At 57.5% G+C, this 27,645-nt stretch overlaps 1 protein-coding gene across 11 annotated transcripts; it reads right to left on the bottom strand.

The window, feature by feature from the left end:
- On the bottom strand, nucleotides 1-27,319 carry NADSYN1 (NAD synthetase 1). 11 transcript variants are annotated; one of them, XM_015103238.3, is made up of 21 exons: nucleotides 27,131-27,319; nucleotides 26,049-26,109; nucleotides 23,889-24,005; nucleotides 19,898-19,951; nucleotides 19,396-19,485; nucleotides 17,107-17,158; nucleotides 15,704-15,792; nucleotides 15,332-15,449; nucleotides 14,430-14,561; nucleotides 10,163-10,237; nucleotides 9,209-9,333; nucleotides 8,529-8,577; nucleotides 7,651-7,753; nucleotides 6,998-7,166; nucleotides 5,408-5,543; nucleotides 4,543-4,649; nucleotides 3,862-3,993; nucleotides 3,448-3,517; nucleotides 3,048-3,176; nucleotides 1,966-2,142; nucleotides 1-234 (listed from the first exon to the last, which is right to left on the bottom strand). In XM_015103238.3, exons 1-21 carry the CDS (start codon nucleotides 27,213-27,215, stop codon nucleotides 184-186), a joined length of 2,121 nt encoding a protein of 706 aa, XP_014958724.2. In that variant the 5' UTR covers nucleotides 27,216-27,319; the 3' UTR covers nucleotides 1-183. The 11 variants fall into 11 exon arrangements, with proteins under 11 accessions (XP_014958724.2, XP_014958728.2, XP_027815182.1 ...); XM_015103242.3 differs by lacking the exon at nucleotides 26,049-26,109; XM_027959381.3 differs by lacking the exons at nucleotides 26,049-26,109; nucleotides 27,131-27,319 and adding an exon at nucleotides 24,166-25,454 and having other exon boundaries at nucleotides 19,396-19,505.
- Between the last annotated feature and the right edge of the window lie 326 nt (nucleotides 27,320-27,645).

Genomic DNA, 27,645 nt, shown 5'->3' with positions numbered 1-27,645 from the left:
TGTAAATCGACAAGATGTATTTCAATTAAAACTTCAAGCAAAATCGCATCCCCTTTCTTTCAGCCTTTTTAAAAATGGAACTAGACTGTACGGCTCCCTCTCCTTGAATTACGTCAGACAGGGCTCCACTCCCGCTCTTGGTTGCTGGCAGGTGGGGAGCCCTCCTCCGCACAGGGCCCAGCCTCAGTCCACGCCGTCTAGCTCCTGCTGCTGTGTCCCCTCCAGCTGGAGGACCTGGAAGAGGAGACGCAGTGTCACCATGAGGGCCCAAGAGCCACGCTGTTAAAACGCACCGATCTACCCCAAAAAGCGTCACAGTCACAGGACTGAAAAAGCAGGTCTGCAGACTGTATCTGCAAGGGAAGGAGACCTGGGGGGGATCCCGAGCCAGGAAGGACAGGTGCTGGCCGGGGGTGGGGGTGGGGACAGGGGTCACGGGGCTAGAAGGTCACAGCAAGCCCATCTTCCCCGAGCTGTGTCTGCCTGCACGTGCGGGTCTTCCAGCTGTGGTCTCTGAAGCCCACGCCTGAGTGCACCTTGGCCGGAGCCAAGCCCCGCCCCTCACTAGTTCTTCGTGGGGGGGGCGCCCATGGCACTGTGGGGTGCTCAGCAGCATCTCCGGACTCTGCTGGATGTGGGGTGCAGACCTCACCCCAGGAGGGATGACCGTCTCTGGACATGGCCTGGCGCCCCTGGAGGAGGGTCGCGGCCATGCAGGGTTGGTTGGCTCCCATCTCAGTTTGCACATCACCTCCTCATGGATGCTCCCTTCTGCCCCACCCTGCGGTCCTCCAGCTCAACGCAGCTCTTATTGTAAGAGGAAAGAACCTTTGGGATTTATTACAATTTATCACTAAAGCAGGGGTCCCCAACCCCCGGGCCATAGACAGGCACCAGTCCATGGCCTGTTGGGAACCAGGCTGCACAGCAGGAGCTGAGTGGTGGGTGGGTGAGCGAGCGAAGCTTCGTCTGCCTCCCATCACTCACATTACTGCCTGAACCATCTCCCACGCCCCGCACCCCTGGGAAAACTGTCTTTCGTGAAACTGGTCCCTGGTGCTGAAAAGGCTGGGGACCACTGCCCTAAAGAGATGTTGCCTATTATACGTAAAGGTCATCTCTGGGAACCCTGTCTCCCAGGTAAGGAGCGCCAAGCTGAAATACCTTTGTTTAATTCACAGGAAACACAGACCTACCTGTGAGTGACTGCAAGGGAGGAGGAATGAGCCCGTCCCCCCACAAGCCAACAGGACCCAGCAAGTGTTTGACTTTGCTCCCCGACTCTTAGTATAAAAGGAGCCTGGATTCTAACTCAGGCTATTCCTTGTTTCAGCAACTCCTCTCTCGATTCACTGTCAGGCATCAAGCAGGACGAGCATGGACTTGGCCACATTATCACCATTTACCACTTTCACAGACCCTGTGTTCACTCACCGGCCGTCTTTCTCCTCCCATCACCTTCACTGGGGAGGGGCTGCCTCGCACTTGCCTCCATCACAGAAAAGGCAAGGACCTAGACTTGCCTATTAAACGGATTTTGTGTCTCCTTCCTTCAATCTACTATTAATCAGTAAGGAAAAACAGACGGTTCAGACAATGCGAAGCCAGTTGGACGCCCCAGGAATCTAGAAATCACAGTGGTTGGTCGCACACGGACTGTGTGATGGAGCCGCTAAGTTTAGCATTCTCAGTACAGCCCAAAACAGCACATGCCAAGCTCTGATGGACCTGAAACATCCTGGACACTTGGCAGAAAGCAGGACAATAAAAAAAAATGCCACCATGTACATTAGCCATGTACAGGGAAGCCTGGTGTGCTGCAGTCCTCGGGGTCACGAAGAGTCAGACACGACTGAGCGACTGAACATTGAAAAGCTTTTCAGTCCTCCGTGGAGATGAGCAGGTGGAGGAAACGAGCTCCCTCGACAGGTGTCTAAGGCAGAGAGACCATTTCCCCCAGTTCACCTGGTTTTCGATGCAGCGGAACTGCCAGGGCCAGCGGGTGTTGTACAGAAACGGCCGCAGGTCGAACCTGTTGTCGTCTGGGCTGTAGCTCTCGGCGTGGTACGCGGGGGTCAGTGTGGTCATCTTGTGTCTGTTCATGGCATACTTGGAGAAAAACCGCTTCACTTTGTCAGCCACCTGGGAGGCAAGGGGCACACAGGGCCTGGTGTTAGCAAAGCCAGGAAGCCCCCACGCTGGCGTTCTCAGCGGCGTCGCGCAGGCCAGTTAACAGCCTCCCCCCAGCACACGCAGAGCGCTGCCTCTGGACTTCCTCAAAGGCAGGAGTGGACCGATGCTGCTGCCTGGGCTAAAGCAGCGAACTGGAGCTGTAAGGATGGGGGTTCCTGACTCCAGCATCCGGGAAACTGCATCAGGAGACCTGGGCAGGGTCCCAGGAAGATGCATTCCTATTTCGTGAAGCTTCCAGGTGGTTCTGCAGGGACCGCCCTGTCTATGGGCTTCAGCCCTAATGAGCCTGACAACTAGGGGGAAAGAAGCCATATTGTGACCTTGGAGTTCACCCTCTGCACCCCAAAGAGGGGAGGAGCTTGCGTGTTGTGACGGGGTCCAGCCCCACTCAGATAAGCTCAGCCAGGGCCAGGGGAGGGCTAAGAATGGGGCCTTGGTTCCTTACGGAATGCTCTCCCCCTAAAGTCATATGGTGGTCACCTGCTTCGGAGCCAAACCCACCCACAAGGTGACCTTGCCCACCGGCTCCCCGCAGACGCTGGGTGCACCTCGCCCGCCGGCTCCCCGCGGACGCCGGGCTCCTTGCCTGCTGGCTCCCCGCGGACGCTGGGCTCCTTGCCTGCTGGCTCCCCACGGACACCGGGTGCACCTCGCCTGCCAGTTCCCCATGGATGCCGGTCTCCTCACCCACTGGCTCCCCGCGGACGCCGGGCTCCTTGCCTGCTGGCTCCCCGCGGACGCCGGGTGCACCTCGCCTGCCAGTTCCCCATGGATGCCGGCCTCCTCACCCACTGGCTCCCCGCGGACGCCGGGCTCCTCGCCCGCTGGCTCCCCGCGGACGCCGGGCACCTCACCTGTCGGGGCGAGCAGGTGTCCTTCCACATGTCGAGGAGTTTGCAGAACATGCTGTAGGGGCCCGCCTTGGCGATCTTCCGGAGCCTCCCATAGACGGACAGCTCCGTGTACGTCATCCCCATGTCTTCCTGGGACGAAAGAGATATGCCTCACGAGTGACAGCAGGTCAGCGCTGGGGGGACAGCCTGAAACCTCTGCTGGAGACGGACCCAAGCACCCCACCCCCACCTCCTCCCGGCTCCACCCTCGAGAGACCCGAATCGAACATCAGAGGTCAGCAACGGACGACACGAAGCCCTGGACTCCCAGCCGGGGCCCCAGGGACGAAGCACGGTTGCTCGGGAGCCCCAGAGTGGGGAGGTGGCAGAGGAAGCCCGGTGACAAAGCCATCAGGGTTACCTCGTCGGTCTGGGACACCCGTCCGTGGGCCAAGGGCTCCAGCTCAGCTGTGGCTGGTGCTGCCAGGATGCTGTGGTCAGGACACACAGAGATCGGTCACAACAGCAAACAGGGTGTTAGCGTGACAGACACCACGCAAGTGTGGAGACAGGGCAAGTGCCGACTTCCCAGCCTCTTGAGGGGCAGAGGGCGGCAGCGGCCACCAGATCTGGCCACAGCCAGGGTGGCAGCGATGGGAAAGAAGCAGGTACCTGGTCTCGGGGCCCGAGTGCCCTTGGAGGCCGGACAGCTTCCATCAGGCGATGGGTGCTACGGAAAGTGGCTGAGGGGGGGCAGAGTGGCCGGGGCTGTGCTGAGAAGACGCGTACCCGGCGGCCCAGGGGCACAGCCGTGGCCTCGGGGGTGCACACGCACCTCTGCAGGGCGGGAAGCTGGAAGCGCTCCACACAGAGCTGGACAAAGGCTCTCAGGTCCGTCTTGCTGATCCCACCGATGGGGTTGATGTCGGCGCTGGAGCAGTCGTACTTGGTCAGGTAGCCGAGGAGGCTGCAGCCGGAGAAAGGACAGGCGGTTTCGAGGCAGCAGACCTGGGAGCTGCAGACCCTGAGAACCCGGGGGCCTGGCCATCTGGCCCCTGGGAGCCGGGACACGCTTTCTCCCGGGGCCCTGGAGCCAGCGCTCGGCAGACTCAAGGGTCTCGGAGAAGTCTGATGTGCTGGGGCAGACTGGGGAAGGGGCAGGTACTGCGGATGGCTGAGGAGGGGTATCTAGCAAGCCAGAAGGGACACAGTTTGGGGGATGAGTCCCAAGGCAGCGCTCAAGTGGGGCTCCTTCAACCAACTCCAAGGTGGGTGTAAGGTTACTCCCTGTCCTGTTGAACAGATGGCTGATGGTACATATAGGGTCCGGTCTACGGGCAAGGGTCAGGATTTCCAGGCCAGAAGAGATGGCCATTTTCATCTGACCTCTGTGCCTCTTCCACCCCTCAGCTGCTCCCAAAGGTGCATCCAGAGCAGACGCAGAGGGAGCGGGGCACAGACCCTCAGGAGTGGCCTGGTGGAGCGGGATCTCCTCCAGGCTGGGGGCCACACACACCTCTCGTCCACGTTGGCGGACCCGAGCACGAGAAGCCCGCCGGGGGCGCCGCGAGACCAGAGGCTCAGCTGAGCGAAGAGGTAGGCGACGACCATCCTGAGCCGCGCCTGGCCCACAGGAGGGCGCGTCACCGTGCCGGCCGGGGCTGGGGGACGCGCGCCAACACCGCCTCCCCGCACCTCGGAGGGCAGGACCGCTTAAGCGATGCGGCCAGAGTCCCGGAGCCCCTGGGCCTCCCCCGAGGGGCTCCTGCACTCAGCAGGGAGGGACCAGGGCCTGAGATGAGAGCTGGGCAGCGGGGAGACTGAACTGCAAGGCCAGTGGGAGAGACCTCGGCCACTCCGGCCAGTCCCTGCACCCCCGGGGAAGGCCACCAGCAACCCCAGGAAGGAGACGGAGACAGGGTAGACCCCAGCAGACGCAGCCCACGCCCCCTCTCCTTGCATGGACCACCCAGGGTCCAGCTCCCCGGTAGCCGATCCCCGAAGACGCAAAAGACACACACACTTGGACACACTCATACCTCATGCTCACAGACTCTCACGCTGATGCACACTCACACACACAGTCACGTGTTTGCATCCCCACACACTCACGCACACTCTCAGATGCCCCGCCCCCTTGCTCTCGCACGCGTATTCTTGTGCACACACCTGTGCACACTCTCACCCTCGTACCCGCCCCCCGCACCTCTCACGCACACGCATGCAGAGCCCCATCCTCGTCCACACGGCTGCACGCCCTGCGTCTCTAAGAGGCGGGCTGCTTGTGGACCCCCGCGCCGGCCGCCCCTGGGTTCCCTGCGGTCCCTGCGTGTGGGCGAGGCGCCTGCGGCCCCTGCGTGCGGGCGAGGTGCGGGACGCACCTGGACGTTCTGCAGAGCCAGGTTCTCCCGGTCGCTCCCTCCGTGAACCGCAAACCGAGGGCTCGCACCCGTCACCAGGCTGAAGAGGCCCACGAGGGCCTTGACCACCGGGTCGATGTGGAGGCCGATGTGGTGGCTGGAAGGAGAATGGGCGGGCGTGCAGAGAGTGAAGCACACACATGGGGCACGGAGCTCGCCGTATTCGAGGGCCCCGTCCAGCGGCACTAAGGACATTCATGACGCGCCGCCACCACCTCCAGCTCCAGAGCCTTCCATCAGCCCAGGAGGAGACCTGTGCCCACGAGGGTCCCTCCCCAACCCCCTGCTCTTCCAGCCCCTGGCGACACGGACACCCTTTGTGTGTGTGTGTGTGTGCACGCGCGCTCCTTCGTGTCTGACTCTTTGCGACCCCAAGGACCGTAGCCTGGCCAGGCTCCTCTGTCCACGGAATTTTCCAGGAAAAAATACTGGAGTGGGTTGCCGTTTCCTTCTCCAGGGGATCTTCCCAACCCAGGGATCGAACCTGCATCCCTTCTGTCTCCCGCACTGGCAGGCGGGTTCGTCACCAGTGAGCCAGCAGGGAAGCCCTGAGATTGGCCTGTTCTGGACATTTCGAGGAAATGGGATCACACAGTATCTGTCCCTTCGTGTCTGGCTTCTTTCACTGAACCTAATGCTTCCGGGTTCACGCAGGCAGTAGTCTGTGTCAGCGCTTCCTCCCTTCTTAAGGCTGAGAAGCACCCCTGTGCGCGAACAGACCACATCGTGTTTCTCTGCTCAGCTGCTGATGACGTGTGAGCTGTGACTATGCTGTGTGGACACGAATCTGTGAATACTTGCTCATTTCTTTGCTTTCAATCCCTTTGGGCATCTAGGAGCAGGATTGCGGGGTGGGGGCAGCTTTTAGCGGAGCTCTGCGTACAGAATGGGCAGCTCCTTATTTTTTCTTTGGAGGCAGAACAGATGGAACGTTCTGAACGGAACCAAGTCTCCCTGAACAGAAAGACGCCACTCCTACCCTCCCGCTGTGCCTGCGTCTGGTACTGCGGCCCCTGAGGGAGACAGAGGAGGGTGGGTGGCCGCACCCCCGGAGCAGCGAGGGGCTCCGTGCTCCCACCCAGAGTGCATCAGCCCACTCCTGGGAAGGACTCAGGGGAAGGGGCGATCTCAGGCACGGAGAAGACCTGCAGTAAAGCTGACGGGAAACCACACCATCAGCAGTTGAGTAGAGAAGCACCTCGCCTCTGGGGTGCTCTGCTGCTGCTGCTGCTAAGTCGCTTCAGTCGTGTCCGACTCTGTGCGGCCCCAGAGACGGCAGCCCACCAGGCTCTACCATCCCTGGGATTCTCCAGACAAGAATGCTGGAGTGGGTTGCCATTTCTTTCTCCGATGCATGAAAGTGAAAAGTCAAAGTGAAGTCGCTCAGTCGTGTCTGAGCGACCCAGTGGACTGCAGCCCACCAGGCTCCTCCGTCCATGGGATTTTCCAGGCAAGAGTACTGGAGTGCTCAGTGACCCACAAATGGGGTCTCGGGGGGAGCTTTCTGCAGTCCCCGCCAGCTGGCCGGGCCCGACTCCAGGGACCAGCTACCTTCCGATCTGCTGGGCCAGCTCTCGGGCCCTGTCGCAGGTCTCCTGGGAGGAGTTCTCGCTGGCCATGTAGCAGGTGGTCAGGACGCGGCCGCAGAGCTCCCGGGGGTCCTGAGGGGTGTAGCTGGGCTGGTTCACAATGGTTCGGACGTCAGCCAGCACCTCCAGATCTGAAACCCGTGGGACAGAGGGCACAGATGTGTGTCAGGCGCCTGCACCACCGGGTCCCTCTCTATCGCCCGGTCCCTCTCTATCGCCCGGTCCCTCTCTACCACCCGGCAGTCTTGCCGGATGGCACCACAGTGCCTGTGTCTCAGCTGTGGATGCTTCGGGAATGGCCGACATCACCCCTCACGGCGGCAGGGTGTGAACCTGGGCTGGCCTGACCCCAGGGTCCTGTTCTTTCATCCCGGTCAGGCTGCCAACACCCAGCAGCAGCAGGTACCCTGTGGGCTTGCCGGACCCGGCCTCGAGGCCCCAAGGCCCTGGAAGGGACTTCAGTGGCCTTGCTGTGCCCGGACCCTGGGACTTGGGGTGATGCTGGAACGTCTGAGCATGCCCCCACCACACTGCTGGGTTAGCTGGGTTTGCCCCTCTGCTCCACCCTCAGGCTGAGCCCCCCCGGGACCTGCTTGGGCCCCAGTTGTCACCTACTTCCACGCTTCACAGCCTCGCAGACCTGGAGACACATGGAGTAGGCCAGGCAGGCAGTGGCCGCGCTGTCCACCCCGCCGCTCAGGGGAAGGAAGAAGCCCGCCTGCAACAGGCCAACCGGACGGCAGCGTGAGCGGAGCCTCGCGCATAGCAGCGAGCCCAGCTCCCCCAGCAAAAACAAGCGCCCACACGGCGCCCTCCCCCGGGGGAGGAGAAGGGAGCCCTGCACATTCCACAGGGGGAAGGGAGCGCCACCGCGGAGGGCCCAAGGCTGTGTCTCCGCCGGGAGTTACAGACGTGCGCAGTCACACCACTAGGCAGGAAGTCTTGTAGCTCGGGGTCATCAGACAGGACCCCAAAGACGGAGCCAAACCTCAGCGCAACCTCGGCCAGGGTAGCCGAGGCTCCTGACCGAGGGAGAGTCAGGACGTGTTTGCATTAAGAAACACCTGTCAGGGCTTCCCGGGGGATCCAGTAGTTAAGAATCTGTCACGCAATGCAAGGGACCCTGGTTCGATCCCTGGTCTGGGCGGATTCCACCTGCCGCAGAGCAACTAAACCCGTGTGCCGCAACTACTGAGCTCACACTCGAAAGCCCAGGAGCCGCAATGACTGCAGCCTGCGTGCCTCGAGCCCCGGCTCCATGTCAAGAGAAGCCGCCGCAGTGAGAAGCGCATGCACGCAACCGGAGAGTCGCCCCCACTCATGGCAGCTAAAGAGAGCCTGTGCGCAGCAACAAAGGCCCACCACGGTCAGAAAGCAAATTAAATAAATAAATCTTCAAAAAAAAAAAAAAAAAGTCACCAGCACGCCACAGAGTCAAACACAAACCCAGTGCAGGATTAAAGGGGGCTGGCCAGATCCCCCCGACGTCTTACCTGTCGGCTGCGTCTTAAGAAGTCCCAGAGCCAGCACGCGGGTCCCAGGCTGGGGAACGGTGGGAAGCATGAGGTTGGCAAGCCGCTGCCCTGGTTCGCAGCTCACCTGGGGGCAGGTGCCCAGGTGGACACAGGGCTGGTGAGTGGCGCCAGCACGCTGTCCCTGGCTGCTTTCAGCCTTTCGAGGGGATGAGTGCTTCTGAAGCCTCAGAGCAGCCCCCGGAGGTAGGTGCTCTCATTGGTCCCGTGGGGGAAATGGAGACACAGAAAAGCAGGCACGCTGTCTCCATGCCCGAGGGCCCAGGGCAAGGTGGGCAGGGCTGGGCGTGGGGCCAGCGGTCTAGTTACAGCGTCGACTGCAGGCCCTGGAGGCCAGGGCGCAAGGCCCCCAAGCGGCCACTTGGCAGTACAGCAGGGGATGGAGGGAGTGTCCTGGGAAGGACAGCGTGTCGGTTGGTCAGTCGTGTCCGACTCTTTGCAACCCCGTGGACTGTAGCCCGCCAGGTCCCTCTGTCCATGAGACTGTCCAGGCAAGAAGGAGTGGGTTGCCATGCCCTTCTCCAGGGGATCTTCCCAACCCAGGGAGCAGACCCCAGTCTCCCACATTGCAGATGGATTCTTTACCATCTGAGCCCCCAGACTCTCCTCTACCCCTCTCCCCTGCACACCAACAGCCCCACCTGATCTCCTCGGCAGGACTGTGGTATTTCCACTCGATGGGCTCAGACACGGGCTCCAGCAGGTCCTCGTGGCAGGAGAGGGAGAAATCCACCTTCACGCGGGGGTAGGGGCTCACCCTGCTGGCCTGGGAAGGGTACTCCCTGAGGGCCTGAACCCATACAGGTCCCCAGGATGACTGTAGGGGTATGCTACACAGCTCAGAATCCCGGTGGGGACTCTTCACAACCACCAGGGTGGCCAGGACACGGATGGATGTAGCAAACGCGGGTGGGATGTGGGGAACTGGAGCCCTTGCGCAGCGCTGGGGGGACGCGAGATGGAGCAGTGACTGAGGACGGTCGGCAGGACCTCCCACAGTTAAACAGAGAATCACCACAGGACCCCACAGGCCAGTCCCAGGTAGATAACGGAAGACCCGCAAACACGCCCTCACAGACGCCTGGCACATGCCCACAGCAGCACTGTTCCTCATGGCCAGAGCAGAAACAGCCCAAATGTCCTCCGACAGGTGAATGGACACACAGCGTGTGGGCTACCCAGGCAGCCATACAGAGGATGGAGAACTAACACACGCCTCAGCACGGATGAGCCACAAAACACTATCCTCAGGGAAAGGAGGCAGTTGCAAAAGGCCACATATTATGATTCCACTTATATGAGACGTCCAGAATTGGCAAATCCATAGTCAACGCAGACCGGGGTGGCCAGGGGCCCTGGGGGAGGTGAACGGGGAGTGACAACTCGTGGGTCCAGGTTTCTTTCAGGAAATAAGAACATTCTGACCCTGATGGTGGTGATGCTGCTCAACTCCACAACTATACTAAAGACCAAAGCATCTTGCGCTGGGGTCAGTGAATTATAGGGTATGGGAATGACATTTCAATGAAGCTATTGTTAAAAAAAATGTCTCCGTCTTTGATGAGCACCCTATGGGTGTGTTTATAATCGCTTACCGCCAGGTTTCGAGATGAAATCTCTGCCCTGTAGCTTCTGATGTCTTCCAAATCCAACGTGGCAGTGAGGACTTCCTAGAGAAGGGAGTTTCCAATAAAAATCATGATTTCCTATTTTTTTTCCCCCTCACGTATCTGTTTTCATAAGTATGCCACATTATACACAATGAGTCCCACCTTCTAAGGCAGGGACTAGGGGCCTGGGGAGAGGGGAGCACCAATGGTGGCGCCCACCCAAAGCCCTTCCCTCTTGTCATTGCCACCAGAACTTCTACTGAATTGACACGCCTTCTGATAAAACACAATAAATGTCTGCTGGGGGCTTTTGAGAAAGTTTCTTAAAAAGACACAGGGTGAGTAAGGGCCCTCTTTCTGCCTTTGAATGTGGTTGCATGAAAATGGGATGGCTGGAGCTGCTGCAGCCATCCTGTGACCATGAGGTGACTGACAATGACGCCTACACAGAAGAAGGCCCAGCTGGAGAGACAGAGGGATGGAGCCAGAGCCCCGGCAATCACCACACAAAGGTCCCCGCCCAGATGTGCTGCGTGTATTCTAGGACATGACGCCTCATTGCCTTTGCGTCCAGGTGAGATGGAGGCTCTGCCACGCGCAACCAATAGCAGAAAACAGAAAAGTTTTAACTCAGAGATAGTACTCCTTTCTTTATGAAAAAAGTCCTAACCAGATCATACTAGGATATCGTCCCACACGTGCAGGCGCAGGACAGCAGGAACTACTTCTGAGGGGGACGCAGGGCGGCCGGGCCCCTGCTCCTGCTGCTGGCCGTGGGCAGCTGTCTATGCCAACACCGAGCCTAACGCAAGATAGAAACGTCTGTGGAGAGACAGAGAACAGGGAATTCCCACGTCCGCTGGTTCTTCTGTCGTTTCCCGAGTGCTGCTCCTGACGAAGCCACAGAAACTGGGAAGGCCCCAGAGGAGTGAGTCCTTCCTGAGAGGAAGGCCCCAGCCCACTTTTCCTGGAACTAGGTTAGCTTCACACAAAGGCGGGGTCGAGGCCATGAGAAGCACATGCCCTCGAGAAGCTCCACAGACCAAAGAGGTGGCAGAACTGAAGGGCACTGCCCCCACCCCAAGGCAGTGATGCCACCTCCACCAGGAACAGTCAGAGAACTCTGGCTCAAGGGCCCCCCGGGGGGTGTGGGGCAACGGTTCCCAGGTCATAGTGTGGCAAACAGTCGCCCGGGTGCTTGCTGAAATGGGGGCTCCCGGGGGGCCTGGAAGCTGCAGCCACCTGCACACCTGCTCATCAGGTACAGGTGGTCCCCGAAACTCACTGCCAGTCAGTCCCGCCACAAGGCGCCTGCGGCCCGGACGTCTGGCTGAGAGTCCTGGCCAAGTGCGCCTGCACCGAGGCGTGTCCGGAGCAGACGAGCACTGGCCGTCTGCATGGACTTCATCTTCTCCTCCAGAAGCCTTCCGTCTTAATCAAGGTTACCGCCGAACAGCAGGAGGCCTCTGGGGACCCCGCCACCTGGAAGGCAACGTCTGGGGACCATGCTCATTCCCACTGGGAAGGCAGGATCAGGGTCCCCATGGTCTGGGGACCATTTGCAGGGAGGTGGCTTCTTCCAGCTGCTAGGGCCAGACTGCCAACCCCTGGGCTTCGCTCTGAGCAAGAAATACCATGAATTCGTTCCAAGGCTCCTTTCCTCAGTCCATTCTCAAACCGAAGTTTGATTTCATAACCACCTCCTTGCCGACAACCGCAGTCAGACCACACGAGTACGTGAAACAACAGGGGAAGAAACACGTTGCATCAGAGGGCTCTGGAGAAATCCTTATTCAGAGACTCCCGCTTGTCTTGCTCTGGCAGAGCAAGCCCCAGAAACCTTTTCTTCTCCTGCTACTACCTGCTTCTGTGAACAAGCATTTCCAACAGTTGTTTCCAAAAAACCCGAAAAGACAAGATGAGAGATGCCGTGTGAAGGCGGTACTGGCCGCCTGAGCCCAGTCAAGGCGACTCTTTCTGGCAGAACCGGAAGTTACTTTGTGCCCCGTTTGCAGGTTTGAAATTGATTCCCATTTGGGGGCAATAACAGTCATTTTCTTTCTTGGACGCTTAAAAAACTCTCGAGAGCCACACAATTCTCTGTTCTTGTTCAGTCGCTAAATTGTGTCCGACTCTTTGCGGCCCCATGGACTGCAGCACGCCAGGCTTCCATGTCCTTCACCATCTCCCGGAATTTGCTCAAACTCAGGTCCATTGTGTCGGTGATGCTATCTAGCCACATCATCTTCTGTCGTCCCCTTCTCCTCCTGCCCTCAATCTTTCCCAGCATCAGGGTCTTTTCCAATGAGTTGGCTCTTCACATCATGTGGCCAAAATAGCTTCAGCTTCAGCTTTAGTCTTTCCAATGAATACTCAGGGTTGATTTCCTTTAGGATTGACTGGTTTAATCTCCTTGCTGTCCAAGGGACTCTCAAAAATCTTCTCCAGTGCCACAATTTGAAAGCATCAATTCTGTGGCACTTAGCCTTCCTTATGGTCCAGCTCTCACTATGACCCATCTGTCTTGAGTGGCCCTGCACGGCATGGTTCATAGCTTCATTGAGTTATGGAAGCCCCTCCACCATGACAAGGCTGTGATCCATGAAGGGGACACAGTTCTTTACAAGGAGCTTTTCATCTTGTCTTATTCTGTGAAGGAAACTAACATCCAATCACATGGGAAGGCTCTACACCCATGTTAATATGTGTCTTTAGAAGCAGACGGCTGTGGTTTTCATATTTGTGGCCCCACTGAAGTCATGATCCCATGGGGGGACGTGTCCCCCATCCCCCGAGCTGGTCATCAGTTCAGTGAGACCAGAGGAGCCCCCGGAATGGGGCCTCCCCACCAAGGAGGGCGGGGTAGGTCTCCAGCCCTGCTTCCGGAACCGGGGAGGTAGGGGAGGCAGGGCCCACAGGCAGCATCTGTTGCCTTGTTGCTGCAGCTCAGTCGCTCAGGCGTGTCTGACTCTGCGACCCCGTGGACTGTAGCACACCAGGCCTTCCTGTCCTTCACCATCTCCCACAGCTCGCTCAGACTCATGTTCATTGCGTCGGTGATGCCATCCAACCATCTTGTCCCCTGTCATCCCCTTCTCTACCTGCCTTCAATCCTTCCCAGCATCAGGGTCTTCAGTCGGCTCTTCACATCAGGTGGCCAAAGGATTGGAGCTTCAGCTTCAGTATCGGTCCTTTCAGTGAATATTCAGGACTGATTTCCTTTAGGATGGACTGGTTGGATCTCCTTGCAGTCCAAGGGACTCTCAAGAGTCTTCTCCAACACTCAGCTAGAAAGCATCAATTCTTCGGCGCTCAGCTTTCTTTATACTCCAACTCTCACATTCACACTTGACCACTGGAAAAACCACAGCTTTGACTAGATGGACCTTTGCTGGCAAAGTGCTGCTTTTTAAGATGCTGTCTAGGTTGGTCACAGCTTTTCTTCCAAGGAGCAAGCATCTTTTAATTTCATGGCTGCAGTCACCATCTGCAGTGCTTTTGAAGCCCCCAAAAACAAATTCTCTCACTGTTTCCATTTTTCCCCCTTCTACTTGTCATGAAGTGATGGGACTGGATGCCATGATCTTCGTTTTCTGAATGTTGAGCTTTAAGCCAACTTTTTCACCCTCCTCTTTCACTTTCAAGAGGCTCTTTAGTTCCTCTTTACTTTCTGCCATAAGGGTGGTGTCATCTGCATATCTGAGGTTATTGATATTTCTCCCGGCAATCTTGATTCTAGCTTGTGTTGCCTTGACCTCTGGGGAAAACCCTCTGAGGGCCCACCTGCAAGGCTCTTCCCTGCTCTGCTCCTCCCAAATGACCCCCTTATCTCTGGACCCCGTGCGGTGTCTACTTATTCCTGGGACCGGCTCCAGCTCCCCGCCAGCCGTGGGATTCTTCCCACAGCCCATCCCATCCTCCCTGGAGCCAGGGGCCACCCACGCTTTGGTCACTACCAAGTCCCCTCTCCCACAGCTCTGGGCCTCTCCTTCAGCTCCCCTGCAGCCTCACGGGGACCTCCAGGGCATACAGGGCTTACAGCCCGCCGTGAACCCATCCCTTTGCTGTGTGGGGGTGTCCCCATAACCTCAGGGTAGGAAACCCTCACCCCACCAAGGAGGTGAAGAGGAAGCAATCAAAACCCACAGGATCCCTCCCAGGGCGGGCACATCAGGTCCCGGGTTACGGGGAGAGCAGAGAACACAGCCTCTGAATGAAAGGCCCTCCCGCCATTGCTCAGGCCAGCTCATACCACATCATCCAGAGAGAACTGGGACCCCTGGGCAAAGATGCTGCCATTCATGGCTATGAGAGCACAGCCGTCGTAGTACAGCCGGTCCCCATCACAGCCCTTCTGATTGGCCAGCAAGTAGATCCCGCCGTTCTGGAAAACACAGGGGACAGCAGTGGTCAGCTCTGATCCCCGACCTACCTTCACCCTCTGCCGGCCCAAACGTGAAGCTTCAGGCCTCCAACTGAACAGCCCTGCAACTCTGCTGTACTAAAATCAGTGCCGCAACTCCAGCCAATAAAACACACACCTCCAGGGAAGTCCCCGCAGCTATGACGCCCTCGGCCTCGCAAGGCACCAGGCGTCACACAGAGCGTCTACTCTCACCCTCAACAACCCTCCGAGGCAGGCGCTGCCACCTCCCCCAGAAGGGAGGAGAGATGGAACTTTGGAGAAGACAACTCACTGGATTACGAAGCCGAGATTCTGCCCCCGGAAAGAGCAGACACAGCCCCTGGGGCCACGCTGTCCGCAAGAGCGGCAGACTTGTGGGCATTCCCCGTGCCCGGCTGTGGTGCCAATGGGGTCCTGATTCCCGGTCACTTGTCCCGAGACCACTGTGATGGTTGAGAGCCCCAGAGCTGCACGGCTGGGGTGTGAGGCCAGGGGCCACTTGACAGTCACATGCTGGGTGCCCTGCTCCAGAGAGCGGAGGTGGCAACAGCACCCGCCTCATAGGGTGCTTCCCACCATTAAATGAGGTCATGGACGTGGGGCCCGGGAGAGGGAGCCACAGGGCCTGGTCAGCCACAGCCGGACCCAGGAGTGCCGAGCAGCCTTGCGCTCAGGCCTCGCCCTGCGCTGGGCGCCGGGGTCCCACCTGCGTGAGACAGATACGCGCCAGCATCCCCGCCGCCGCCCACCTTGCTGGTCGCCATAGTCACCAGGTCCACCCGGGCGTGGGCTTTGCGCAGCACGTGGTGGCTGCCCGAGGCATTGGTGAAGATCTCCACGCCGTCCAGGCCCATGTCCACGTGCGGGCTGCGGGTGGAGGGGTCGGAGAGAAGAGACTCGTGTCCCAGCCCGCCCACCCAGCCCCGCAGCTCCTGGGGTGTCTTCCCTGCCCCGGGCTGAGATGCCAGGGGGCCAAGAGAAGAGACTCATGTCCCCAGCCTGCCCACCAAGCCCCGCAGCTCCTGGGGTGTCTTCCCTGCCCCAGGCTGAGACGCCAAGATGGCTGCAAACCCCCAGCCCCCTAGGCCCTGCAAGGATGGGGGTCAGGGGGCAGGGCTGACCTGTGGGGCGTCCAGAGCTCCTCACAGACCTCACTCCCGATGCAGGTGTCCCGCGTGGAGAGGACAGCGTCCCCAAAGGGCACAGTTTCCTGGGGGCGGGGACCAGAGCCCGTGAGGGCCCCTGGCCATCCCGTCTGGGCTGAGCCGGGACTCCAGAGGCCACAGGCAGGACTCGCAGGAAGGCGCCATTTTGTTTCAAGCCCTAACGAACACCGCCCCGCAGCCCCGCCACCCGCGCCGGGACCATTCCCAGCCCAGGGCCAGCGGGCGTCCCCCCTGCGGACCAAAGAGCCCTGGCCACACCCTTCACCCGCCGAGAGCCCAGCTCTGAGCTGCCATGACCTTGACTGCGGCCGTAACCGACGGTGACTCGGCTCATGAAGCTTCTGGGGCCCAGAGGGCCGCCAGCATCTGCCGCGTCGGTTTCCGGATGCTCTTCCGACATCGTCTGCGCTCTGGGGGTCCCGCGCCCACGCAAGGAACGACCCAACTCAGCCCGACAAAGCTCCCCGCAGCCGACAGGTCGCCCAGCTCCCGCGCGGCAGGCCTGGGGCAGGACTCAGGCTCCTGTTTCTCCAAGAGCCTCATTCATGGCCCCTCGAGGGGGCAGCTCCATCCCCACACGCCCGGGAGAGCGGCCTCCGGAGAACCAGTCCCGCCCACACCAGGGTCTGGGATTCCAGCCTCCGGGCCTGGAGAGGATGAACCTCTGCTGTCTGAGTCCCTAGGCTGCGGAATTGGTTATGGAAGCCTGAACAAGTCAATACACCTGGCAACCGGAATGGAAACTCAGGTAGGAGCCAGAGATATCAGGGGCCCCTCGAAACCTTCCCTGTGAGCCCCTGGCTCCCAACCCCCCACTGGAAGTAGATAGCACGGGGTTCCAGCAGGTTCCAGGATGAAGGGGATGGACAAGGACCCCCTGGATAAGGCTGCAAGGTCAAAGTTCTTCACACCTGGACAGCCAGGTACCAAAGACAAGACAAGACAGATTTCTGATGCTGAGTTTTCACAGAATAAACAGGCAGCCAAGTAAAGTCTTCCATGAGGTTTACAACCAGAAATCCCCCACACTCGGCTTCTTGGGCAGCCCCAAGGCCAGAGCCCCAGCCCAGCAGGGAATAGCTGGCCAGGGAGATGCAGGAAGCCCCCTCCCAAGCTCCACTGAGCCCACCCCGCGGTGTGAGCCGGAGGAGAGCAGGGGACATCACGCAGGGGCAAGGAGGCGCCCACCCCCCACGCTCCTGGGACCCTCCCCACTTGTGACAGAAATCTCCCCCCATCTGCGTTTTCCTTACATGGGCCAGAGTGATGCTGTGACTCTGTCCCCAAGGGTCCTGCCCCCATGACCCACTCCAGAGGGACAGTCTGACAGACAATGAGTTTTCTTCCCCAAGACTCACCTGCTTCGTCAGGTCCTGTAACATCCGGGGGAGAAAATACTCCTCTGTTTGCCTGGAAAGGAAAGCACCAGAGACCTGAGTAGGACCATCTCAGGGAAAATGCAGGATGGCATCCAGAGGCAGAGTAAAGCTCAGACTGAGAGTGCGGAGCCCATGAGCTGGCAAAGGAACTGTCAAGTTTTGACACACGCTGCTGCGACCAATTTAAGGGGAAAAGGGAAGAGCAAGGCGACTGCATGAGGCTTCCGGGACACGGAACACCCAGGCACCTGGGGGCTCCCTCACTGGCCCTGCTTGCCCCACGCTTTCATTACGCCCTCTGAGAGGCACGTCAAGGGAACTGTCTGAGAAGGAGACACGTTTCCCCACAGAGAAATGCGGCTGGAATTTCTGATCAAAATTCTTCAACCAGAAAGATCACGCTGCATGAAGCCAGCACACAGAGACAAACCTGTATCATCACTGAGACAATCGATCACATTCCAAATCGTGTACGACGGACACAGAGTCCAGCACACAGCTTCTGTACAAACCATCCCAGAAAGTGAAAGTGTCAGTCACTCCTGTCCGACTCTTTGCCCCTCCACGGACAGTAGCCCACCAGGCTCCTGCGTCCATGGAATTCTCCAGGCATGAATACTGGAGTGGGTAGCCATTCCCTTCTCCAGGGGATCTTCCCAACCCAGGGATCAAACCCGGGTCTCCTGCATTGGCAGGCAGATTCTTTACCGTCTGAGCCCACAGGGAAGCCCGAGCCACCCCCCAGGTCTACCCTAACAGGCAGAATTCAAATACTAGATGGTTTCCAAATCTGACCTCAAGTGGGCTGTTACCAGATGTACCACGAAGACACTGAATTAACTAGATTTCTTTCGCTTTCCCGGAATTCATAAGAACCTCCTGGGAGATTTCAGTGACTTTTATTTCAGTAAATTTTTTGATAAAGTTTTTTTTTAAATGTGGACCATTTTTAAAGTCTTTACTGAATTTGTAACAACATGGCTTCTGTTTTATGGTTTGGTTTTTCAGCCCTGAGGTATGTGGGATCTTAGGTGGCCAACTAAGGATCGAACCCCTGTCCCCTGCACTGGAAGATGAAGTCTTAACCACTGGGCCACCAGGGACAACCCTTAACTAAGATTTAAAAGCAGAAACATTGCGGCGATGATGCCGTCTCGCCCTGACTAATGAAGGGAGCAGACACTCAGACGCCGTCTGACCCCCGAGCTGCCTTGGCATCCCACAATGAGCACTCAGCTCAGTTCACCATGGGTAGGTGATGTTGCTGTATCACAATCCCTTTTCAAGGGTCAGCCGCCCAAAGTTTCTCCCTTCTTCCTCACCTCCCCCCTCAATTCACACATGAGAAGAATGTATACAGGGCCTCCCTGGTGCCTCGGTGATAAAGAATCTGTCTGCCAGTGCAGGAGACACGGGTTTGATCCCTGATCTGGGAAGATCACACGTGCCGCGGAGCAGCTAAGCCCGCGCTCCACAACCACTTAGCCTGTGCCCTGGAGCCATGTGCTGCAACTACTGAGCCCCGTGTGCCCCAGAACCCGCGCTCTGCCGCAGGAGAAGCCAGCAGAGTGAGAAGCCCCCCCGCCCCGGTAGCACAACTAGACAGCAGCCCCGGCTCGCCACAAACAGAGAAGAGACGACACAGCAACAAAGACCCAAGAATAAACACATCCCATTTTTGAAACAGAATGGATCTAGACGTATACCTGAACCATTTTGCTGCTCAGAAGAAATTAACACAACGTTGGAAATCAACTACATGTCAATAAAATGTTTAAAAATCACGTTAAAGATTCCACTGGCAAAGCGGCAACAGTGAAAAAAAAAACCAGCGATAACTGTAAGAAGAACACAGGGCAGGCAAACAGGGACGATCCTGTCCCAGGGGACGCTTGGCAACGTCTGCGGACGTTGTAGACTGACACAGGGATGCAGACGTATCCGCCAGCGGAGGCCAGGGATGCTACTGCAGGCCTTCCATGCACAGGCAGCCCCCACGAGCCGGCCCCAAGGCAACAGGGCTGGAGTAGAGAAGCCCTGATCTGTAGGGTCACGTGTAGAAAGACAGATGATGGGTGGTTGATGACTGAGCGTTTTATGTGGTGTCTGATAAACTAGCTACAAGTTAATCAGCAGCGTCAGGCAGCCGTCACTAAATGACAGGTCCCATGTGGGGCAGGGACGCTGGCCCGAATCTCTATCTCCCCCACGAATCCTAGGAGCGGCTGCCATCCGGGCTCCTGGACCACGGCGCGGGCAGTGACTCACCGGCTCCTGGACCACGGCGTGAACCAGCGCAGCTCACGGTAGTTGCCCTCATTTGCCAAGGCCATCTTGGGTCTGATGAGCAGGATCTTCCTACAGACAGGGGAACAAGGCTGCTCCTGAGGTGAACACGCCCCACGTGACACGGAGCAGCCACCAGCCCGTCCACCCTGACCGTCGATGGGGACAGAGCAGCTAAGACCCGGAGGGTGGGCACTGGCCAGCAACTGATGCCGAGGGTCTGCGAGGGGACATTATTACAAGGCTGCCCTCCCAGGACTGACCTCCTGGCCACAGAGCTGTGTGTCTCCAAACTCCACCCATTGTTCCTGATGTGTGAAGGCGTCAGTGGTGACAGAGCCCGGGAAACGCAGGGCCGCCTGGGGCATCTGCCTGCCAGGTACCCCACCCCATGAAGGCAGTTCCAGAAGAAGCCACGGTCCCCAGGGACCAAGCTCCGAGCCTGGGGGAAAAGGGGGTCGTGCTGCCCCCGGCGGTCACCCACCTGTTGAGGAATATCACCCTGCAGTTATAGCGGACGTTTCGGTGCATCACGGGCCTGCAGAGAGAGGGCACGCGCGTCTACAAAGAGCAGGGCCCCACGCCGGCTTTTAACGTGAAGTTTCTCCGGGTCCTCTATGAGAGTCAGAAGGCTCCTCTGTGGCTTCTCAAATGAAAGTGAACAACAAACCCAGGTGTTTCCGCCACGGCACAGACTCTAAATGGGAGGGTCTTCTAAATCCAGTGCAAAGTCCCTCCCACTCAGGGCTTGTCCTCTCCTTCCAGAAGGTTCTCAGACCACTGAGTGGCCGCCTCCCTCCCTCTGCTCGCATCCCTGAGGCCATGTCACCTGTCCACCCCCTGCTGGCCTCAGGGACTTGCCCCTGCACGTCCCCAATTTTCCTCCACGGCATCTCTCCTGACTGAGCCCCCCCACCAAGAAGGCAGGGGGACCGGCCCGGGGGGCCAGGGCAGGGGCAGGGGAGGGAGAGCGCTGGACAGATCTGCTCGCCTCTCTGCTGGACCCCTCAGGACAAACACCCTCCCGGATCACCTGGAACCTTCCTCCTCTGCAGCGGAGGGGCCAGTACTCCGGAGGCCAGGGCACTCTGCTGGCCTCCAGCTGGGGCAGCGCCGGGCGGGGATGGCAGAGCCCAGCTCAGGGCGAGAGTGCAGGAGCTCAGGGCGGAAGGCATCAGGCAACCGGGGAGGAGGGCCTTAAGCATTGATCATGAAATAAAAAATAATAAGGCCCAGGCCCAGGGACAAGAGTAAAGATGGTGGGGGTGCAAGAGGAGATGACAGCATCCGTAAGCAGTGGGACTATCAAGGCAGGTGGCCGGCCGGGTTCCAATCCCACTTCGCACTGGCTGAGCCGAGTGGCCCCGGTTCCTCCTCTCGGAGCATTTTAAGGGGCAGGATGCAGGCGGGCTGCCGAGGCCGGGGCTTGGCACACGGAAGCCGCCAGCCAGCACTCCCACCGTTACGGTTTCCACTCCTCCCAGGCGAAACCAAAATCTCACTGCGTTCACATTCATACAAACACGTGTTCAGGGCAGGAGGTGAACATCTTTTAAACGAAAAAGAAACCCTCGGTGAATATCTGACTTCCAGCGGGAGTAAGCCTCTCAGACAAAAACAAACAAAAAGCATGACAAGACAGATTTAAAGCTCAAAACGTACAATTAAATAGCAAACAACAGACAAGGAAATGTATTTTTATCCTATATGGGGACAGCTCGATATCTTTCATATATAAAGAACTCTTAATAAATCAGACACAAACACTTCAACTGCTGGCAAAAGAACAAGCAAAAGTGTGTCACAGATGCTGAAAAACAAATAGAAAAGTTCGATTTCATAAATCATGACAACAAAGAAATACGGTAGCTTTTTAAAGAAAAGTTATTGCTGACTCTAAGATTTTCTCTATTTTGTTTTTTGAAGTTTTCTTTATTGTGAGCTGGCCCTCTGTGAGCAGTGCTAAGGGTAACAGGCCTCTAGCCACAGAAAGCTGGGAGGAGACTCAGCTTTTGAATAAGACTCTTTTGAATAAGACTCTTTTGAATAAGACAATTCTAGACGGTGAGTATCAGGGACGTCATGGTATAACCGTTGTTTTGCTCAGTGGCACTTACAGATCCAGGTAAATGCTAGATTTCAAAACAAAAATTCCTTTTAAAACATGTTTCCTCATTAAGTGGCACCAGGTCTTAGTGGCGGCACTTGGGGCCTTTGGTCTTCATTGTAGAGCACGGGACCTTTCTTCAGCGGCGTGAGTCACTTCAGTCGTGTCTGACTCTGCAGCCCCATGGACTGCAGCCCGCCAGGCTTCTCTGTCCATGAAATTCTCCAGGCAGGAATACTGGAGTGGGCTGTCTTGCGAATTCTTAGTTTCAGTATGGGGGACCTAGTTCCCTCACCAGGAAGGAAACCTGGCCCCCTCCACCGTCTGTATTGGGAGTGCGGAGTCTTAGCCACTGGACCACTAGGAAAATCCCAGAAAAACATTTTAAAATACGATTGTTAACATTTTAAGGGCAAAAAAGTAGAAAAATTAAAGTCAGATTACAAAGTCAAGGCCAGAAGAGGAGACCAGGCGAAGAGAACAAACAAAGGACAAGAAGGAAAGAGGCCACGGCGACCAGAACGCTCAGTAAAGGCGGGAATCCGCCCAAGCGGTGGGCCGAGGGAGGACCCCCACTGACGCCCCCACCCTGATTCCCGGGGCCCGAGCACGCCACCTCACATGGCAAAAGGGACCCTGCTGACGCCATTAAGCTCCAGATCCTGAGACCAGAGGTTACCCCAGACTCCCCCGGGCCCTCAGGGGAACCACAGGGGCCCTTATACGAGGGAGAAGGGCGCTCGGAGGACTTGTGGCAACAGGGGCAGGGGCTGCGGTGATGTGACCTCTGGCTGCGAGGATGGAGGGGGCGGCCGCGAGCTGAGGACTGCGGGCGAGCCCGGACGCTGGGCTCCTCCAAGAGCCCCCAGAGGCAACCAGCCCCACTGACCCAGTTAGACTCGCGACCTCCAGAACCACTGACCCAGTTAGACTCGCGACCTCCAGAACCATAAGACAGCAAAGTCGAGCGGTTCCGTGCTCTGCACGTGTGGTGAGCTGGCACCACAGCACAGCAGGAAGCAAACATGGCCCACCTATCAAGAATTATAGCGAATGTGAACACACGGGGCTAAAAGGCCCTCTGTTCACTGCTTGAGAGAGAGCCTGCTACACAGATGTCACAGCAGGCTGAAGTGTAGAATACAGGCAAGGCTGAGGAAAAGGAAAGCAGACTCGGCTACATTCACACCACGTAACACAGAACAGAGACGCAGACAGAAGCGACAAAGCCCGCCAGTGGGCTTGGTTACACAACGTTGGTCACAGACACGCTCTAGAATAGAATAATCCTAGGCCAGAGGCCAGCCCACGTGACCTGCACTCGGGGAATCCACACCACAGGGACCTACAGGGAGACCTCATTTTATTGCCGTTTGCTTCATTGTGCTTCGCAATTTTTTACAAATTGAAGGTCTGTGGCAACCCTGCGTTGAGCAGGTCTATTGGTGCCATTTTCCCAACAGCTGTTGCTCACTTCCAGTCTCTCGGTCACATTTTGATAATTCTCATGATATTTCAAACCCTCCATCGGCAAAAAGATGATAGCTCGTTGGAGGCTGAGAGGATAGGATTTTTTAGCAATAAAGTTTTTTTTAAAGTAAGCATGTATGTATATTTTTAGATAGAACGGTAAAATGTAAACGTAACTTTTATATGTACTGGAAACCTCCTCCCTCAAATTGGTGTGACTTGCTTTATTTCTATATTTGGCTTTACTGCAGTGGTGCGGAACTGAGCGTGCAAGGTCTCCGAGGACTGCCTGTAGGCCTTGGGCCTACATACGGAACCGGAACTGGCACCATATGGACCGCCACCGTATACGCCTACCCCTACAAGCCTACACTCATGCATCGACACCCTCTGGAGCCAGATGGCCTGTGTGTCCATCTGGAATGACACGCGCACATGCGTGCTCAGTCAGTCGCTCAGCCGTGTCCAACTCTGTGCGACCCCGTGGACAGTAGCTCACAGGCTCCTCTGTCCATGCGGGTTTTCCAGGCAAGAACACTGGAATGGGTTGCCATGCCCTCCTCCAGGGGATCTTCCCGACCCAGGGGTCGAACCCATGTCTCTTCTTTCCCACGAGCGCCACCTGGGAAGCCCAGAGTGATAGGGAACCATCCCTAAACTTACTACTAAGTAAGGAAAATGCTATACACGAGGCTGGGGGACCCTGAGCTCCGACTCGTGCAAAGCAAGTCCTACGTGCAAAGTAACATAAAAAATCCCCCCAAAGCTGCCTCCACCTGGGGAGTTAGTGGTCTGCAGGGCCAGGCAGGGAGCAGATGCCACATCCCCGAAGTAGGGACGGCTTCAGACACAGCAGGCCCCGGAACGGGCCCTTCTCCCACGCCCACACTGCACTTACATCCCCACATCGCAGATGATATCCTGAGTGACTGGAGACTCCAAAAGGGCTGCCAGGACCTGGAGCGAATGCAGGAGGGTGTCCGACTCATAATAATGATCCCAACAGCCGTAGCCACTGCAGAGGGAGGGCGAGAACAATTAGCGCCCGGGACACAGCAGGTGGGCGTGGGGTAGGGAGGGGGCAGGGGCCTGGGGCCAGGCCAGGGTGACCGCGCACCCGTATCTTTACAAAGCCTCCCAGGAGTGTCTATTGTGCAACCGGAGTTAAGACTCACCGCTACAAAAAAGAAGAAAAGAGATGCATTGTGTTGGAAATTAATGGACTGGGCCCCGTCTGTCGCTCCTAGTTCTCAGTTACTATGAGAAATTCTCTGTCATGTCAAAAACTGCCTGCCCTTGGATTCTTTTTAACCTTCAACGTGGCCCAAATTACACTACAAGAAAAGGATGCAAAAGAGACAAAGCTGGACCCAGAGAAGAACATTCTTCAGGCAAAGGGGCTGTGAACAACCACTCAAGGGCCACTTACGCAGCCACGTGACTTCCTTGCGGTTTACTTGAGCTTACAGCAGGCTGAATGGTGTCCCCGAAAGAGACGTGTCTATGTCTTAACCTCCAGAACTCAGGGCGCACATGTGCACGCTCAGTCGTGTCAAACTCTTTGCAGCCCCATGGACTGTCGCCCACCAGGCTCCTCTATCTATGGGATTCTTCAGGCAAGAATACTGGAACAGGTTGCAATTTCCTCCTCCAGGTGACCTTCCCGATCCAGGCACTGAACTTGCGCCTCCTGCACTGACAGGCAGATTCTTTACCACTGAGCCACCTGGGAAGCCCTTAGAACCTGTGGATGTGACCTCACCTGGAAAAAGTGTCTTTAGAGATGTGAGTAAGTGAAAGATCTGGAGACGAGATGATCCTGGCCTATCCGGGTGGGCCCTAAACCCAGCGAGAAGCGTCCTTACATGAAGGAAAGCAGCGGAGAAGAGGGAGGGGCTGCGGCTGGAGGGGCGCAGTCATGAGATGAGGAGCGGAGAGTCAGGAGTTGGAAGAGGCGGCAAGGACCCTCCCCTGGAGCCTCGGAGGAGGCAGGACCCTACCCACACCTTGATTTTGGACTTCAGGCCTCCTGAACTGTGAGAGAATGAATTTCTGCTGTTTTAAACCATCCAGTTTGTGAACCCGTAGTATAACAGCCCCTGAAAAAAACTAATACAATGCTCAATGAGGTCCCAACATGGGCAGACTGGGTTGAGAGTAATTTTTCAGTGCGGGGGTCCCAGTAATGATGTGTAGAGTATTTGTTAACTACTTTTTTTATAAAAAATATTGATCTATTTATATATTTGACTGTGCAGGGTCTTAGTTGCGGAAGGTGCAATCTTTTGCTGCACCTTGCAGGCTCTAGAGCAAGTGGGCTCAGTAGCTGTGGCACAGGCTTAGCTGCCCTGAGGTATGTGGGATCTTAGTTCCCCAACCAAGGATCGAACCCACAGCCCCTGCCTTGAAGGGCAGATTCTTAACCACTGGACCACCAGGGAAGTCCCTGTAAACTACTATTAAATCTTCAAAAAGTCCTTTGCACTCACTACATAGCAGAAGTGATGTTAAAATGCCAAGCAAACTTTGTTGACAGGAACACTAACCTCCAAACTGGCCTTTGCCATTCTTAATGCCTGGAGGAGCATTCCTCTGGGCCTCTGGTTCTGATGAGGAGGAGAGCCTGGTTCTTAGATGAAAATGAAGTCAAGGAGATGCCCTGTGTGGGATCCAGACCTGGGATATCCTTTCCTCTCCAAGGATAAACTCCTGCTCAGAGGTTGTCACTCCCTCAGCTCCTAGGCCACGGGTGAGACTAAACACCAACACAAGGCCAGAAATCCAGCCAGCTTTTGACATCGGCCCTGGACTGGGAAAAGTCAGCCTCTCTACGAGCTCCTGTGTTACTCAACGTAGGGATCCAGGATCACCCAGGCCGGCTGGCCTGCTCTTGCTGAAGGGCATCAAGCAGGCCCACTCACGGGGCTTCTGCTCCTAGCTGGGCCTGCGTGTCCAACTCTCAGTTCCAGCCTCTCCTTCCTTGCCCTTTCAGCTGCAGGGAGCTGATGCAGAGGCCTCCACCTGCCCACCCTAGGGTGTCTGTGTGCTCTGCTCTCACCAGATTTCCAGTTCTGGTCCAAGCCTGTATCTTGCTCCTCTGTGTTTGGCAATTTCAATACCTACATGCACAGAGACAGAGAGAAAGAGAGGCAATTTCAGCACCTACAACTGGTCCAAGGGAGGCAGATTCAATCTTCTGCTGCTGCTGGTGTCATAAAAAGCCAAAGGGCATCTCCCAGCCCCTGCTGACACCCGCAGGAAATGAGACAGAGGCGGGGCCTGCAGGGCTGACCCTTAGCACCAAGGAGGGCAGGGGTGGGGCTGCGGGAGCCACACACTGGTAGCTCATTAACAATCAGACAGAGAGGACTCTGTGCAGGGAGAAGGCAGGACCTGAAGGCGCTGGTGACAGGTACCATCTGCCTCTGGGTTTGAGCAGCAGCTTCCAGATGCAGTCTGGGGAGGAGAGGCCAGCTGAGTGGACACACAATTCTGGCCACCCGAGATGACCTCTCATCAACTAGATTTGCTCTGAGCTCTGACGAGGTGAGAGCAGGTTGACAATGAAAAAATAAAAGGAAGAAGGTCTGAGGCACACAGCTGATATAAGACACCCTCACCCGAATCACCCTGTTTTTACTGTGGTTGGTGGCCCTGCTGCAGGAAGCGCCTGAGGATGGCCAGCCTGCAGACCGCCCAGGGCAGCCCCACTGCAGGTGTAGAGGTCAACGGTGCAAACTTCCACTCTCAAAGGTGAGCTGGTGCAGGTGAAAACTGTTCACGGACCCCGTCACACACACACAACGACCACACCTGGTCTCTAAGCTGGTGGCCTCACCCCTGTTCCACTTCCCTCTCTAGACCGGGTTCAGCTCTATAAATGCCACACGGGACCCCAAAGAAACCTGAGGACCAGCTCACCAGCCTGCTCATCTCCACCTCCAGGACCAGACTTCTCTTACCATGTGTACATACCACATGCCCCAGGCACTGTAACCCACCCCCATGCCCGACCTCACTCAGGATCCCTATACCCATGGCCGTGAGTTTCTCCAGAGCAAGGCTGCGTATGCATCACAGCAAATCTGGGCGACCAGAGCTGACCTTCGCCTGTCCACCCGACGCCCACCCTAGACTCACTTTTTAAAATCCTTTGCAGATTGCCCTCAAAGTCCAGGGCCCACTGGTTGAGCGCACAGGTGGCTACAGTCACCTTCCGCCCCATCCTGGCTGCAGACGCCTGGGCAAAAAAGCCGACAGGTTAGTGGGGCTTTGTGTCCTAGGGAGAGAGGCGGCCGCGGCTCGGGTCCTTCCGGGTTGTCCCGCTGCGTCAGTCCAGGGACAGGACCGCAAAGCTGCAGCGTCTCGCCCCGCCCCCTGATGGCCCCGCCCCCTGACCGCCCCGCCCCGTCCTGACTCGCCCCGCCCCGCTGGCGAAGCGAGGCGGGTACAGGACCTCCGAGCGGGCGACACCAGGCCCCGCCCCGCCCGCCCGCCCGCGGAGCTCCTCGCCGCGCCTGCGCGCGGGGAGGCCCGCCGAGCGGCCTGGGGCCCGAGAGGATCCACCAGCGGTGCCTTTGCTGGCGCGGCCCCCCGACCCAGACCCAGGCAGGTGGGACCGTCTCCGAGTTCTGGAACGCAGGTGGAGGGGCCGG

Source organism: Ovis aries, chromosome 21 (assembly GCF_016772045.2).
Source record: "Ovis aries strain OAR_USU_Benz2616 breed Rambouillet chromosome 21, ARS-UI_Ramb_v3.0, whole genome shotgun sequence".
In the NCBI taxonomy this organism is placed as follows: Eukaryota; Metazoa; Chordata; class Mammalia; order Artiodactyla; family Bovidae; genus Ovis; species Ovis aries.
This window is presented reverse-complemented; position numbering and strand designations above follow the sequence as displayed.

Coding starts and splice junctions, on each gene's coding strand:
- NADSYN1 (XM_015103238.3), bottom strand. CDS start 27,215: ATGGGGCGGAAGGTGACTGTAGCCACCTGTGCGCTCAACCAGTGGGCC. Junction 4,650..5,407: donor TGGCTCTGCAGAACGTCCAG/GTGCGTCCCGCA, acceptor CCTGTGGGCCAG/GCGCGGCTCAGGATGGTCGT. Junction 3,518..3,861: donor CAGCTTCCCGCCCTGCAGAG/GTGCGTGTGCAC, acceptor TCCTGACCACAG/CATCCTGGCAGCACCAGCCA.